Genomic DNA, 17399 nt, shown 5'->3' with positions numbered 1-17399 from the left:
TTGAAATTTTCCCTCAAAACCCCCTGAAATAAAATCCTGGATACGCCCTTGACTGGAAGACAACGGTTTGTAAAGGTCAAAGATAATTTAATTCTTTAACTGGAACGGTGAATTTACATTATTTTCCTAAACAGATTTCGTGCCATATGGATTTCCAAAGGTATTTCTTTAAAGACAAATGTAACGTTACATTTACCTAAAATAATATTGAATTAAGGTTTATTTTATTATACCAAGGCTTAAAGTAATTCGGACACCGAAGCATACGAAACATAGAGTTTTGATAAAGGTCCCAAAAAAGGGAGCCACTGAAACTTTTCAGACTTCCCTTCCTCCTCCAATTTTCTAGGCAAACCACATTTCTACCCCGTGGAGTTATCTTCTTTAAATAAACTAGCATTGCTACCGTTTTCAAAGCTAGTTTTAAATGTGTTCAACGAAATCGAAATTAATAATTTAAAAAAATAACAAAATAAAGCAAATTTCGGTATATTTACCCAATTCACGAGAGTTCAAAATGACGATTTTGAGTATCAAGGCATTGGCGCCAGCAAAAATAATTTGAGTTTTGGTGTCTGGGTACCGGTCTGGTTACGGCTGATTGAGTATGATTTTCTAATTCAGAAAATGTATTTATATCCATAGTTTAATTTAATTATTCATACGAAAATGAACTATAAAAGTGGGTAGTGCCCTCTTCAGTTGGGTTGGTGAACTATACTGACGAAAAACAAAATTACATTACAGCCATCATACACGTAACTGATAGATGTCGTTGGCATCGTTTATTCGGTAGCTGTATGAACCTTCCCTTTAGAAAAATAATGCTGAAAAAGTGTTTTTTTAATTTGTAAATAAAAAAAACACCTGGTTCTAACGCTGATACGAAAATTAAGTTTTTCGTTACAAAGGGCTAACTGTAAATTTAGAGGTAGCTATGAACTCGTAATTATATATTATAATTGAAAATCAAATTATTAATTGAAATCAATCATTTTAAACGTAAATAATGGTCAGCATGTTTCACAATTTCCATTTGAAATATCTCAGCCAATGATAATTTTTACCCTTATAACGTCATAAGGTTAAAGAGGCGCTGCCAAAGCGTATTCACAACGTCAAAGGGACGAAAACTCCTGCTCGAACGAAGGCTGCAGCTTGTTTTTAACGTAACCAGCGCCAGTTGTGTCAGAAATATGAAATTAGTGCGGTCAATTATTTTGTTGGTTTCAAAAATGGTCAGGCGCGTATTAACCATTAGGCAAAGTAGGCACGTGCCTAGGGCGCCATTTTTCTAGGGGCACCAAAACTCTGATAAAGCCCCACGGTCCATGTACTTGGCTTGCCCCTAATCAAAATAACGCCGTAAAGATTTAGGGAAACTAAAATATATTTATTTATTTTTTAAACCCGATACGCCCCTCCTTAGCTGACCAATGCCAAGGGGCGCCAAATTTTTCTGTGCCTAAAGGCGCCGAAAGGGTTAATCCGCCCCTGAAAATGGTTGAAAGGTTTCGTGCGTGACTCAAGGTAAAACTATTTCCTTTTTTTAAAGACCTTCACTTTTGAAAAGAAATTTGTGTTTTTTTTTCAATTTTGCACTTAAAGCCGAACACGCGATGGAAAAAATACATTTCAATTTATGTACTTTTATCTAAAGGAAGCCTACATTTGCGTGTACGGTTTTTTTACTTCATCTTAAGCATCCGGAAATACCGCCATTGTGATTTGGTTATTTCCGGTACTGTAGCTTTTGCGTAACCGAGTTTACACCTTATTACACTATTATTTCACCCGTATATTGATATGAAATTGAATGTTTTAAACTTTTTGTATAAAAATGATTTTAAAATTTGGCGGAAAAATTACATTTTTGAAAATATTGGTATAATATATGAAAATACCGTTAGTTGAAACTGTATCCGCTAGAGGCGCTGTAAAGCGTTCGCTAAAATGTAGAAAGGAATATTTCTCAACGAATGAAAAACGAGATCGATTATTTTATAGCTGAAAGAACTTTAAATCGGCCGTAGGCCAAGGCTTAGCTACCGATTTCTCTCTCCATTATTAAAGGCACTTCCCCATCGCCAGAGGCGCTGTAATCGCTAGCAACCAACTCCGCTCTCAATAAACTTCCAAATAACATTCCATCGTCTTTCAAAACTCTTCAGTCGTATCACAAGAGATACCATCTGCTGCCGAAAAGGCTTTGTGCTCCAAAACAATTCCATTTTCCTCAGTTCCAGTGGTTATACCTTTGCATTTCATTTATTTTTCAAGTTTTTATTTATCTCTGGAACACGTAATTAAATTATGAATTTTAAAATTACATTTGTAATAAGGATATTATAATTATATAGCTAGATGTCACTTCAAACTAGGGCGTGGTACTCCGATTCTCACGTTACCCACATTTAAACAATATAATTAGAAGGAAGTCCTTTGATTTTAATGCTTTTATTTATGCTAGATGGCGCTAATTTTAACGTTTTGTCAGAAAAGGAAAAAATACGATTTATTACATAAAACAAGTAACTCTATTTTAAGCGATTTTTTATATCTATACTATAAACCAAATTTAACTCAGGAAAAAATTTGGCATAAAAAAGAAAAACGAAAAAATAGTATTTGTATATTTCAAACTTTTGGCGCCATCTGGTAAGACTTGGATTATTAAAAAACCGGCCTCTAATGGCGTTATCTCTGTAAACCGATCTTGGGTACGTTCAGTAACGAATATCAAAAACATTGATGAATTATCGATGCCAACATTTTGTTACTGCACGAATTTTCGCGTTTCCGATTTGACGTTACGATGCTCATAAAAAAAACCATATCGGAGATATGATTTTTTTTTATGTCTTGACGTCAAACGCGTCGGTTTTTACAGTTTAGCTGGCGGAGGAATTAAAATTATACAACTGTAGTTTTAATCAACAATTCTACTGGTTTGGTCAAAGGCCTATCATTTATTGGGAACTAGGAGCAACACACACAGCACCCCACACAAGGAGAACGCAACCCTGTATTTCAAAAAGTATTCTATTTTCATAGTTCACCTTAGGTATATTAAAAGAATTAGCTTACATGACTTTTTTTTTCGTTCATGGTTTGTACTAAATGGCTTATCCTACATTTGGCCGCGAAACAGTAACGAATCTAGGTGGCGTAACGGCGCTATCTTCTCCGAGGTTGCGCCTATGACCTAGCGTCTGCTTAAGACAATTTAAAAAGTCATAATTATGTGTTTTCTTAAATAAACTTGTCAAAATATAAGCAAACGATACAAAAAATTATAATAAAATGCAAGTGTTATTATTAATTAAGTAAAATTTACGAATAACTATGAGGAAAAACTAAGCTGCTACCTATCTAGGTTTCAATGGCGAACCAAAGATTGCGATAGTTTTCGGTCGCGAATTAAAAGGGAAAAAATATTTCGCGTCATTTGAAATGAAAGTTCAGTTTATTTTTCGTTTCGGTAACGAGGCGCTATTTGGGGCTATCGGAGAGAGTTAGAAACGGTTTTTATAGCCGCAATAATCCTCCGCGAACCTTATCAAAAAAAAAGTCCGGAATGTGTAATAAAAACACCGTCCCTTTTTACGTAATAAGGCCTTGGTCGGCGGCAAGGTGTTAAAACAGCGGTCGGGAACTGGTTGTGGCTGTGTAATTTTATCGCTCGCGTTTTAGCAAGTTTTTTAATGATCCGAAAGCCGCGCCGAGCCGCTAAAGGTAGAAATAGCAGACAAAAAAAATGAGGCGGGGAGGGGGTGGTACGGCCACCTCGAAAATCTCTTCGGCTTTCTGGCCGGCAACGATTTTCGCGTCGTATTTTCCGCCCCCCAGAAGTCGAGCCAGTGCCAGACGACGGGCGGAGTGTTTTCGGTAAGAGTCGCGCATTTTGTCCGCTCCCGTCCAGGAACTGACGCGAAATACAAGGCGACGTGATCCCGGAGCTGGCCGGCCGAATATCGCGCGTGTGACTGGCTGGTAGTGTTTTCTGGGAGACGAAGAAGCTGCAGCGTGCCTCGGTCATGCACCTCAAACGCCATCTTTGACAGGGGAGCGAGATCTGTACTGGCCGTTGGTGCGCTCACACGCTCCCCATCGCCGCATCCCCGAGAGCCGCGCTGCATCCATCCATCTCTCTCTCTGGCCCCCAACTCACTCGAGAGCTCGAAATTGTGGGGCGACCGACGAGAGAGCGAGCACGCGCGAGCGTTTCTCGCGTTTGCCGATGGTAGCGGCGGCTGGCGGCGGGCGCAGGGCAGTGGCGGAACGGCTAACGGATCGAAGTGTCACTGCTATGGTTCGGAAATATGCCATGCTCACGTAGAAGATGCGTTTCATCTATTTAGTGGCTTTATTCTTTTGCTATGGTGCTTCGTATCGAGGACTCGGATTAATCAAACGAAGACGAGGTAGGTTTCTTTCATTTGCTTTTCGCGTCCTTCTCCCCGATTGAAAGCGACGCGACGCGCTAAGCCTAACCGATTCAAAAACCGCAGCGGGGCATCTGCCAAATTCGACTTAAGCCTCGGTCCCGCGTTAAAGAGTCGCTGGGTGCACCCCGCTTTAACCGTCTCGCGTCGTTGAGCGAAGCCGCGATGTGTCGGCGGACGCGCGGGGGATCTCCGTTCACGTTCGCTTTCGCTTCACTAAAACATTTCCCAATCGTTCTCATTTTCGAAATAGACCAAAAAAAATATTTTTTCGATTTTTGGTTAACAGACTAATTCTGAAGCGAATAAATTACCGTATGAATTTAATTAACTATTAAAATAATTGAGTCGAATCTCCGCGGGGCTTAATCCGTCTAGTACGGTCGATGGATGGTTTAAAAAGAAAAAAGGAAGTGGTGCTTAATCCCTTGGATTTCGCAACGTCCCAGTACTTGAATGATGACAATCTCGTGATGGGGCACAGAAAGAGGCGGCCAGCTGTTTAGTTTCACTGGGGCCCCCTCCGCCCCTGCTTCCCGTACTCCCTTCTGAGCTACTGAACTGTTGTTACCCACTTTTTTTGTTTTGCGCTGCATGCCAGTATTTGAAGGGAAATCGAGATAAAGGCCGCGTAAAAAGAGCGATGGCTGCTTAAGAATAAAGCGGGAAATATCTCTCCCGTAATTCGCTGGCCGCGAAAGTTCTGTTCTTTATTTATAAGGGTGGTTTAATATTGTAGCTAAAAACCGTAAAAGTAAGGTGACGTTATAATGATTGAGCCTTCTCCTAATCAAATAGGGTATATTTCATATTGAGTTTTTTTAAAGCTCGCATCGTGACTGTATTTCCTATCATTCTGAAATGGGCCCATAAATTCGTGTTTTATCCTGTATTTCCTATAATTCTGAAATGGGCCTATAATTTCATATCCTGTATTTCCTATCATTCTGAATTGGGCTCATAAATTCGTGTTTTATACTGTATTTCCTATACTTCTGAAATGGGCCCACAAATTCGTGTTTTATCCTGTATTTCCTATAATTCTGAAATGGGTTCATAAATTCGTGTTTTATCCTGATTTTCCTATAATTCTGAAGTGGGCCCGTAATTTCATATCCTGTATTTTCTAGCATTCTGAAATGGGCCCACAATTTCATATTTTATCCTGAATTTCGTATAATTCTGATGTGGGCCCATAATTTTGTGTTTTATCCTGTATTTCCTATAATTCTGAAATGGAATTTTTTTATGTTTTATCCTATATTTTCCTATAATTCTGAAATTTACGTCATCCCGTATTTCCTATAATTATAAAGTTGTCATATTTTTTCTTATTTTACCCTGTATTTCCTGTATTTCCTTGTAATTCCAAATGGGGACCGTAACTTCTTATTTTATCCTGTATTTCCTCTATTTTTGTATTTTGTAATTCTGAATTTATCCTTTACTTCATATCTTTTCTTATAATTAGGAAATGCTTGTAATTACAATATATTTTTGGCTTTGAATCCTGAAACACTGGTTGAATCAAACATTGACGGGAAATTTCGATTACAAGGGGCCGCTAAATCAGGGTTACAACAGGTCAGGGATAACAGTACAAAATCCGCGAATTGGAAAGTAGGCCTTCAAAAGCGGGCAATATCATGGAATTTTAAGAATTTGAGATAAGTCAGAGTATTTCAAGAATTTGAGAAAAGTCGGGAGATTTAAACTATAACCTGAAGAGTCCCCTGCACTCAAATAAAGAGAAAAAAAAGCTGGAGTAACAAAGATTAAAATCAGACAAAAGTAAAATATTAAGTATTATAGTTTCGAATTGACAAATTTTGTCCTTTAAAAGGTCAGGGAAAATTCAGGGATTTGAAACTGAAATGTTTGTGGCAACCCTGTAAATATTTGTAAATCAACATTTAGTACGTTTAAGCCTAAGTTTATAAATAAGTTCCAATAACAGGGCTCCCAGAGTTCCTATAATTCCTATAAATTCCTATAATTTCAATATGCTCCTATAATTTCCTATTTTCTCAAAATTGTTCCTATAAATTCCTATTATTAGCTAAAATGTTCCCATAAATTCCTATTTTTAGCTAAAATGTTCCCATAAATTCCTATTTTAGCTAAAATGTTCCTATAAATTCCTATTTTTAGCTAAAATGTTCCCATAAATTCCTATTTTTAGCTAAAATGTTCCTATAAATTCCTATTTTTAGCTAAAATGTTCCCATAAATTCCTATTTTTAGCTAAAATGTTCCTATAAATTCCTATTTTTAGCTAAAATGTTCCCATAAATTCCTATTTTTAGCTAAAATGTTCCTATAAATTCCTATTTTTAGCTAAAATGTTCCCATAAATTCCTATTTTTAGCTAAAATGTTCCTATAAATTCCTATTTTTAGCTAAAATGTTCCCATAAATTCCTATTTTTAGCTAAAATGTTCCTATAAATTCCTATTTTTAGCTAAAATGTTCCTATAAATTCCTATTTTTAGCTAAAATGTTCCTATAAATTGATATATTCTCATTTCCTATAATTCCTATAGTATTAAAAAAAATCGCTGGGAGACCTGCATTAAGTGCATCAATTTGTAGAAATATTTACTCTAACACTCAATATTATTATAAACATTATTATAATTTAAACAAAAATGTAATTTGAATCAATTCGTATTCTATTCGAGAATATTATTGTGGTCTTATTTAAAAAAAATCGTTCTGGTCAAATCTGCTAACACCATTTAATCAATTATTAAATCGGAAAATTTGAGACTGTAGCCGCTACAAGTTGAATGTAATTCGTCTGGTAAAAACCTATAATTTCTTCCTCTTATAAAAGAAGTCGTTTGAACCGAACCAATATTTCGTCATATCCGAAAATTCGATCCTAAATCAAACATATTATCAACGATATAATCGTATTAAAACTAGATTTATCAGGGGAACAAGGATCATTAAACGATATACCCTTACTAAGCCTCTCCCGCTAATGACAATAGGCTATATTTATATTGAGCGCACCTACGAGGCGACGGCGACCGTAGATCAATATGAACGCAGTCAACCAACTTTTAAATCGTCATTTCGGAAAAGTCCCGTTCCCGACGATGACTCAAAAGTGTCTGGGACAGCGGAAAACGCGTTGTTCCCACCAAAACCCCGCTGATTGTTAGTCTACGGAAATAATCTGGAAAAATATCAAAACGTGTTGAAGGTATCTGGGAAAATCGAGTGCTAACTACCTTTTTAAAAATATGTACATCGATTACCGAAATTTTAAATTGAGTACAGTCTTTAGTAACGCTAAATTGGTGATTGTAACGAACCTAGAAAAACTCGATGAGTCAGGTATCTCCAGAATATAGAGTAATGGCAGTGCTACGTCACACAACGTCACCCATGCTTTTTCCTATTCATAAAAATTCGCGCCCACAATGGCGGCCATGGCCAAAGCTACGGAGTGCTACTACTCTATAGGGAAAAATTTTGCCATTTAAATAATTTCGTTAAAGGTCAGGGATAACCAAAGATAATATAGAAATCTGTACCCTATAGACCTCCGAAAAATCCGGCTCCATCGGTTGCTATCTTTAGTTGGTTACCACTTACCATGGTAACTACGGACCTGATTTTTTCGGAGTTCCTACAGGAAGTGTCTAAACGCTATTTATTACGCGCGATGCCGTTTTTTCGAATCTATGGTACGAGGTCTATATTATATTTGGTCTAACTAAACCACTAGGGTAGTGCGATTCGTGGTTTTAGGCAATCGAGTCGGTTATCGAGTATATCAAATTTTTTTCATCGACTATTCGAGTCGAGTAATATTGAAATCGATTCGAGTAATCGAGTACTTGATTAACGGTATAATTTATCTTATTCGAGTCGAGTAACTAAAAAAAACCTATAGTAATTTTTTTAACGAGTCGGAGTATCGAGTACTTGATTAGGAGCTGGTTTTATTCAAGTAATGATGTAATTAAATTTAAAAGGAGTATAAAGTAAATTTCAATGCTGAAAAGTTTTCTTTGTAGGTACCGTTTATTGCCCTCCAAAAAGTTGTAAAAACCCCTTTTCGACTTTGAAGCAACGAGGATAGAAAAAACTAATACTCGACGAGTTTAGATAGCAGCTTTTTCGAGTAATCGGGTACCCGAATATGTAATTTTTTAGTACTCTGTAATCGACGAGTATTCTCCAATTACTTATTCGGGTTCGAGTTCGAGTTCGAGTAATCGACCTCAAAAAAGGCCGAGTACTCGGACATCCCTATAAAACACGCTTCGAAATCTATTTTCCCTAGTAAAGTTAGCGAAAAGTTATAAGATATTTATTTATATTTTGGTAGTTAGACGTTGTACTTTTCAAATAAAATAAAAAATATTTGTAATTTTACCGAAAATGATCGATTTTAGCATCCTTATTTCCTGGAAGCTAGTAAATTTCAAACTAGTCTGTGACCCTTTAAGTATATAATGATTACGTCAGTAGACAAGTCACGTTTTCGCCGCACGTTAACTTGGGCGTACTTCACCCGCCTATCATTACAACCTGACGACAGTCAATTCGGATGCTACCTGGCGAACAAATCAAATTAATTAAGTCGAGCGAAGTCACTTTCGAATGAGAATCGTGGAGTGTTTTTACATGAAGCTGACTATATTTTTTATTATATTTGATTATTGCTGTTATAACTCAAAGTAAATCTTTATTACTGAAAAACCAGGAAAAGTCAGGGAATTTGAATAAGGTCTAAAAGTCAGGGAATTCGAATATGGGTCTAAAAGTCAGGGAATTTGAATATGGGTCTAAGAGTCAGGGAATTTGAATATGGGTCTAAGAGTCAGGGAATTTGAATATTGGTCTAAAAGTCAGGGAATTTGAATATGGGTCTAAGAGTCAGGGAATTTGAATATGGGTCTAAGAGTCAGGGAATTTGAATATGGGTCTAAGAGTCAGGGAATTTGAATATTGGTCTAAAAGTCAGGGAATTTGAATATGGGTCTAAGAGTCAGGGAATTTGAATATGGGTCTAAGAGTCAGGGAATTTGAATATGGGTCTAAAAGTCAGGGAATTCGAATATGGGTCTAAAAGTCAGGGAATTTGAATATGGGTCTAAGAGTCAGGGAATTTGAATATGGGTCTAAGAGTCAGGGAATTTGAATATGGGTCTAAGAGTCAGGGAATTTGAATATTGGTCTAAAAGTCAGGGAATTTGAATATGGGTCTAAAAGTCAGATAATTATAATATGGGTCTAAAAGTCAGATAATTTGAAGAATTTGAGAAAAGTCAGGAAAATAACAGGGAATTTGAAGAATTTTAGAAAAGTCCGGAAAATGTCAGGGAATTTGAAGAATTTAAGAAAAGTCGGGGAAATATCCGGGAATTTGAGAAAAGTCGGGAAATTTGAAGAATTTGGAGATATTTCATACATTTAAATGAATTTTTCATCAAATTACATTTTTTCGGCGTAGATTGATTTTGAAATTAAGGTAACAAAAATGACCTTTTATTTGGAGCTGTAGGTTTTTTTTTAAAAGTGTTTCTCTGTTCTTCTGGCGAGCAAGAGCGCGGTCCCCTCGTCCTATTTTCGGGGCCGGTGTGGAGCTGAATCGAGGAGGATCCTATTGTTGGAAGTCTATCGATTCAAAGCTTTCCCGGAAATTGTAATAAGTCTCAAAAAGCCGACTTCTTTTGCTGACCATATTCTCACAAACCTTTTTTTATTTCTTGTAAAAAATATATGAAACTTCCTTTTTTTCTTATGTAGATTCGTTTCTATTTTTTTCACGACGAATAAGAAATTGCTTACGCGTATTTTACGATGCCGAAGGTATATTTTCATTTAAGAAATTCATCCCAGAAAGAGTTGCTTTAGCCAACGAAAAATATGCCAATTATTTTACCAGTTTCTCATGTTATATTTTTATTTTTCAGGAAAATTTAAAAAAGTTTAAACATAACTTTAGATTATAATTATCCGAGAAAATGCCATAATGATTTTCTAGACTGGTTCACGTTATGTTTATGTTTTTTTTAGTCGATTAATCAGGGCGAGATATGTGTAACGGCCACGCCAACGGGGGGATACGTGGGGACAGGGGTGAGGAAGTATTCCGACCACCCGTTGGGAGATTGGTGGTCTTCCTCAAACGGCCATCCACAAACTGTGCCTCCCAGACGCTTGGGATTACAGGAGCACGCCACTACTCCCGGCCACGTTACGTTTATCACAAGACTTTTTGAACCAGAATTGTATCAATTAACGTTTATACCTATAATTTACGACATTACGTGGCGCCACGAGCTCGGCTAAATTGAAATACTCGGTAAAATTCAGAATGAGCCTCCCTGTAAAGTTGAACTATATAATTTTGAGTAAAACAATGTTTTTACATATTAAAACTATGTCAGTTTTAGAAATATCCTATTTTAAAGTCATGTTTGTAAAAATTAAAGTTTAAATAATTATCTAATTTTTTATTAAAATTTTCCCTATTTGGTTCCTACTTCTCAAAATTTGGTTCCTATTTCACCCTATTTCTAGCCTGAAAAATCCCCTATTTCCCTATTTTTTTATTAAATCGCTCTGGATAAAAATATGGTTTGTAAATAATGAAATATCCGTACGCGGTGAAAGCCCCCATTGTTACGCGTCTACTTATCCTTTTTCAGTATTTTCATTAAAATTTCTCATTAATTTCGTGACATTTTAATTAAAATTTTTAATTAATTTCGAAAAATGCTCTTTTGTGAATTCTAGTCTTTGAAGTTTTACGAAGTCGAATACAATTTTTCGCTCATAATTTATTAGTTAGAACCTTTGATGTTTTGCAGCTTTAGAATACTGTCTATTTTTAGAAATTCATTTTCCGAAACTCAAACGTTAATATTTTAAATGAAGAACTGTAAATTTTCGTAATCGACCTAATTAACGAGATGTTATTCTAAAAATAAACCTCTTTGAAAGATCCAATATTTATTTCGTTCTTTGATGTCTTTCGTTATTTTATATCGAACTAAATGGTATCCGCGACTCCACTTCCGTATGGAGGGCTGACTCCGGTTTCTCAAGTTGTCTACGAGCGCCCGGATTTAATTAAAATTAACGGTAGATTACATTTCCAGCGTTTAGTTATTCTCTTTGAATTTCAAATTGAAGATGCCAAATGAGAATTTCGGTAAATTTTGAACGAGTTTCGGATAATATCCCTACAAGAATATTTATGTTGAGGCGATCATGTTTGAATTAATGAATAGGTTTATTTGTTTAGCGTGCGTTACAGAGCGGCTCCACTTAGGGGAGCACAACTGCACAGATTAAAAACAACAATTATTTGCAGTTTTCAATTTACAACAGAATTTGAAAAAAAAAAAAGGTTGGTTTGTTCAAGATGCTTTTGGTTTTTTCAAAATTCAAAATAGTTTCCTAGACGCTTAATATGTAAAATGCAAAATACTTTTTCTAACTCAAAATGCAAATTTTTCAAAATGTAAAATGCAGAATACTTTTTCTAACTCAAAATGAAAATTGCTAAATAGTTTCCTAGAAACTCAAAATGCAAAGTGTAAAATGCCAAATATTTTTTCTAACTCAAAATGCAAATTTTTCAAAATGCAAAATCCAAAATAGTTTAATAGAAATTCAAAAAGCAAAATGTAAAATGCAAAATACTTTTCTAACTCAAAATGCCATATGTAAAATGCAAAATACTTTTCTAACTCAAAATGCAAAATGCTAAATATTTTCCTAGAAACTCAAAATGCAAAAATAAAAAATACCAAATACTTCTTCTAACAAAATGGTATTTTGCATTTTAAGTTTCTATGAAACTATTTTGCAATTCTATTTTTTAAGTGGAAATCAAAGATTTATTTCACTAAACATAGATTTTGTTTTTAAATGCATAATAAATCGGTAAATGTTTTAATAATAAATCGATTACATCTTTTCATAATAAATCGATTACATCATTTTATAATAAATCGATTACATTTTTTCATAATAAATCGATTACATCATTTCATAATAAATCGATTACATCATTTCATAATAAATCGATTACGTCTTTTCATAATAAATCGATTACATCATTTCATAATAAATCGATTATATCTTTTCATAATATATCGATTACATCTTTTCATAATAAATCGATTACATCTTTTCATAATAAATCGATTACATCTTTTCATAATAAATCGAATCGGATTCATTTTTTCATAATAAGTCGAATCGGATTCATTTTTTCATAATAAATCGATTACATCATTTCATAATAAATCGATTACATCTTTTCATAATCAATCGAATCGGATACATTTTTTCATAATCAATCGAATCGGATTCATTTTTTCATAATAAGTCGAATCGGATTCATTTTTTCATAATAAATCGAATTGGATACATTTTTTCATAATAAATCGATTACATCATTTCATAATAAATCGATTACATCTTTTCATAATCAATCGAATCGGATACATTTTTTCATAATCAATCGAATCGGATTCATTTTTTCATAATAAGTCGAATCGGATTCATTTTTTCATAATAAATCGAATTGGATACATTTTTTCATAATAAATTGAATCGGATTCATTTTTTCATAATAAATCGAATCGGATTCATTTTTTCATAATAAATCGATGACATCTTTTCATAATAAATCGATTACATCTTTTCATAATAAATCGGATACATCTTTTCATAATAAATCGATTACATTTTTTATTTCCTTCCAACTAAAAACATTTAAATTGTCGGCAACTAGTATAAATAAAAGCGTGAAAGCCTTCGCTCTAAATGTTTGTTTTCCCGCAAGAGCGGTAAAAAGCCCTCGCATATTTAAGAAACTGGCGATAACATTTAAGGATACGTCGAAATGGCCAACAGAGGTTTAATGGCTAGAGAATTTCGTATACGCTTATCAGGGTCACGAACAGAGCCGTTATTTCGTCTTTCCAGCAACATTCCGTTATCCGCGTTCAATTCGAAATGTCCGAGGATGCTTTTGAAGGAGGCAATTTTGGCGATATTGTATCGGAATATATTCGGCATGAAGTCCATGAATAAAACATGGCCACTAGGGGTCGCGGGAGTGAAAGCGAAGACCGTTCTCCGTTCGAGAGTCCTCTCAAGATACCGCCGATAAACCGAATCTCCCTACATTTGGTTATCGTTGGTATATTCAGTTTCCCATTCTCAACTGTACGTGATGCGATGTCATTGTCCGCATTTGCAACAATACCCGCCTTGGGTAAACAATTTGTTTGTATACCCGAATATAGTTTTGCTTTGTTAGTTTTTGAAATTGACTTCCCCCATCCCCGGTTTTTTATCCCTCTATGGAAATTTTGTAATTGAAAAGCGGTTTAACGTGATTATGTATTAGGATGTAATGAAATTGGAAATGGCGCGGGAACGGTATCTCATTTATATTGGAATTTATTTTCGCATGTTTACGGTAAACAACGTCATTCTTACTCAAATACGCGCATTGAATCTTAAGGGCAATTGTCCATCGACCACTTTTAGTTTCTTTCGTTTCAATTTCCATCGATGTCCATTATATTATTTCGTGGAAATTCCATCGATGTCCGTTAATTTCTTTCACCGTGATTTCCATCGATGTCCGTTACAATATTAAGATGAAATTACATCGATGTCCGTTACAATATTTAGTGGAAACTCCATCGATGTCCATTAATTTCTTTCACCGTGATTTCCATCGATGTCCGTTACAATATTTAGTGGAAATTCCATCGATGTCCGTTAATTTCTTTCACCGTGATTTCCATCGATGTCCGTTACAATATTAAGATGAAATTACATCGATGTCCGTTACAATATTTAGTGGAAACTCCATCGATGTCCATTAATTTCTTTCACCGTGATTTCCATCGATGTCCATTAATTTCTTTCACCGTGATTTCCATCGATGTCCGTTACAATATTTAGTGGAAACTCCATCGATGTCCATTAATTTCTTTCACCGTGATTTCCATCGATGTCCGTTACAATATTAAGATGAAATTACATCGATGTCCGTTACAATATTTAGTGGAAACTCCATCGATGTCCATTAATTTCTTTCACCGTGATTTCCATCGATGTCCGTTACAATATTTAGTGGAAATTCCATCGATGTCCGTTAATTTCTTTCACCGTGATTTCCATCGATGTCCGTTACAATATTAAGATGAAATTACATCGATGTCCGTTACAATATTTAGTGGAAACTCCATCGATGTCCATTAATTTCTTTCACCGTGATTTCCATCGATGTCCATTAATTTCTTTCACCGTGATTTCCATCGATGTGCATTAATTTCTTTCACCGTGATTTCCATCGATGTCCGTTACAATATTTAGTGGAAATTCCATCGATGTCCGTTAATTTCTTTCACCGTGATTTCCATCGATGTCCGTTACAATATTAAGAGGGAATTACATCGATGTCCATTAATTTCTTTCACCGTGATTTCCATCGATGTCCGTTACAATATTTAGTGGAAATTCCATCGATGTCCGTTAATTTCTTTCACCGTGATTTCCATCGATATCCGTTACAATATTAAGAGGGAATTACATCGATGTCCATTAATTTCTTTCACCGTGATTTCCATCGATGTCCGTTACAATATTTAGTGGAAATTCCATCGATGTCCGTTAATTTCTTTCACCGTGATTTCCATCGATGTCCGTTACAATATTAAGAGGGAATTACATCGATGTCCATTAATTTCTTTCACCGTGATTTCCATCGATGTCCGTTACAATATTTAGTGGAAATTCCATCGATGTCCATTAATTTCTTTCACCGTGATTTCCATCGATGTCCATTAATTTCTTTCACCGTGATTTCCATCGATGTGCATTAATTTCTTTCACCGTGATTTCCATCGATGTCCGTTACAATATTTAGTGGAAATTCCATCGATGTCCGTTAATTTCTTTCACCGTGATTTCCATCGATGTCCGTTACAATATTAAGAGGGAATTACATCGATGTCCGTTACAATATTTAGAGGAAATTCCATAGAATTAGCCCTATAACACATGTAAACTTAAAAGATAAATTTAATAAAATAATTGAATTGAATTGAATTGTCCGTTACATTATTTAGTGGAAATTCCATCGATGTCCGTTAAATATTTTCACTGTGATTTCCATCGATGTCCCTTACATTTTTTAGTGGAAATTCCATCGATGTCCATTACAATCTTTCATGGAAATTTATACTTTCTTTCGATGTCCGTTAGCCATTCTTATTTCTAGGTATAATACTTCCGGTATTAGTAGGCCCTGGTGAACTTTGTGGATTACTGGCCCAACGCAAACCATCGTCTGCTAAGAATTTTGAGGGCGTTTTAAAGCAGAGATAAAGTGGTCTTTATAGCCCCGAATTAGAAGTGGTTCCAGATAAAAGTGCTCCCTTTGGGAATAAGACGAATTTGGTCCGATTGATATCCTCCACCGCGGTCTCCACACACGGAAGCCATTTTTACAGCGCCATCTCTCGCCAATTCCTACCCACGGATGTTTACCTAAAATTTGCATGCCTCGGAATAACACCCTTCTTTCTACCCAGTCTTATGAACGTCACGCTTACCGTCGCCCCGTAGCCGTGGGTGTACCCTTCTTGTTATTGCGATCGCCGACAACAAAAACATTGAGCCATATATTCGTAAAGGCTCTTAATTCGTCTGCTTATGTAGGACTCATCCGTGCAGACTTCGAACTAGTATTTTGTTATAAAATAACCTTGGCCATCTTGTGGAAAGGTTGGCTCCCCGCTTCAGCTGTGGATCGGTTTTCTCTCCCACTAAAGAGTTTATGAACTCATTCTTAGGCATTGGCTGAACTATTCCAGGGAAACATTTCAACAAGTTGGGCAAGCGTAAAGACATTTTATAAAATCAACTATTTATGGCCAATTTCGAGATATTCTTTTATTGGGACTGAATGTAAAAAAGTTATTAGTGGTGTAGGGCAAGTGAATACTTTTCAAGCAATGGGTGGAGCCAGTCGTAAGTGGGATATCATTTCGAGGGAGGTAAATGACCGAGGCCTTTGTTTCTGGAAAATTTTCCGTATTTTTCCGAAAAACAATTTAAAAAAGTTTTAATTCCATGATTAGTCTAATATTGTTTGCAAATTTAAATAATGCGGCATTTTCGCCTCATTTTTTCGTATCTAAAAGTAAAACTAAACCTCTAGACTAGCTTTAAATTGATTAACAATGTAACACTATTCATGTTTTGTAGTATGTTTACTGTTATTAGACATTTTATATCGATAAAGTAATTTATGTTTAAATTTTTTATTTTTCCGATTTTCGGAAATTTTATTTTTCCGGATAATTAACAACACTAGTAAAAGACGAGAAACAAACCACCTATTTCGTGCGTAATTTGAATAATCATCCCTGGTGGCAGTAATGTTGATCAACCTTGTTCCGATAACGTAACATATTTCAGTGAACATTAAATAACCCTTTACGAACTCCACCGCTCCTTACAAATTGTTAGTGCATTACGTAACAAACGAATATCAACGTAACAAGTGAAACACACCTATGGTCGTTGTCCATCTTGTTCACTTTGCAATTCTCTCTCTCTCGTTGTGCGGGAGAATTTTCTTTTGTACAGCGTACGGCAAAATATTATTCGTGAATATATTTATTTCTTTTGCTCTTGTTTTTAAGCATTTTCTTTGTATCTTGCCCTTTTATGAGAATATATACCTATGCATTTTTTGCCCAAAAATCCTATCTTATTTATTTTATCTGTAGCACGGGCTTTCAGGGAAGTGGAATTTCAAATATTTTTCTTTTTTTATTAACAAGCTCCTACCGAAGAGCTAAAATGTAGTATCTCAAAAAAAGGTTATTACTTTGAAAAAGGGCCTATGTAATAGAATTAATTTAAGCTATAGTAGTAATGTAAGAC

General features: G+C 35.3%; 1 protein-coding gene across 5 annotated transcripts in view; it reads left to right on the top strand.

The window, feature by feature from the left end:
- Window positions 1-3864: 3864 nt before the first annotated feature.
- The window catches only part of mmd (disintegrin and metalloproteinase domain-containing protein mind-meld), an 84153-nt gene continuing 70618 nt past the window's right edge, over window positions 3865-17399 (top strand). For all 5 annotated transcript variants that reach the window (XM_090161339.1, XM_090161337.1, XM_090161336.1 and 2 more), the window contains exon 1: window positions 3865-4424. In XM_090161339.1, coding sequence (XP_090017465.1) covers window positions 4343-4424 — 82 coding nt within the window. In that variant the 5' untranslated portion in view covers window positions 3865-4342. The remainder of the gene's footprint in view (window positions 4425-17399) is intronic.

This window comes from Leiobunum rupestre, chromosome 10, assembly GCF_980474605.1.
Source record: "Leiobunum rupestre chromosome 10, qqLeiRupe1.1.hap1, whole genome shotgun sequence".
Lineage (NCBI taxonomy): Eukaryota > Metazoa > Arthropoda > Arachnida > Opiliones > Sclerosomatidae > Leiobunum > Leiobunum rupestre.
Note: the sequence above shows the minus strand (reverse complement) of the source record. Positions and strands in the feature narration are given on the sequence as shown.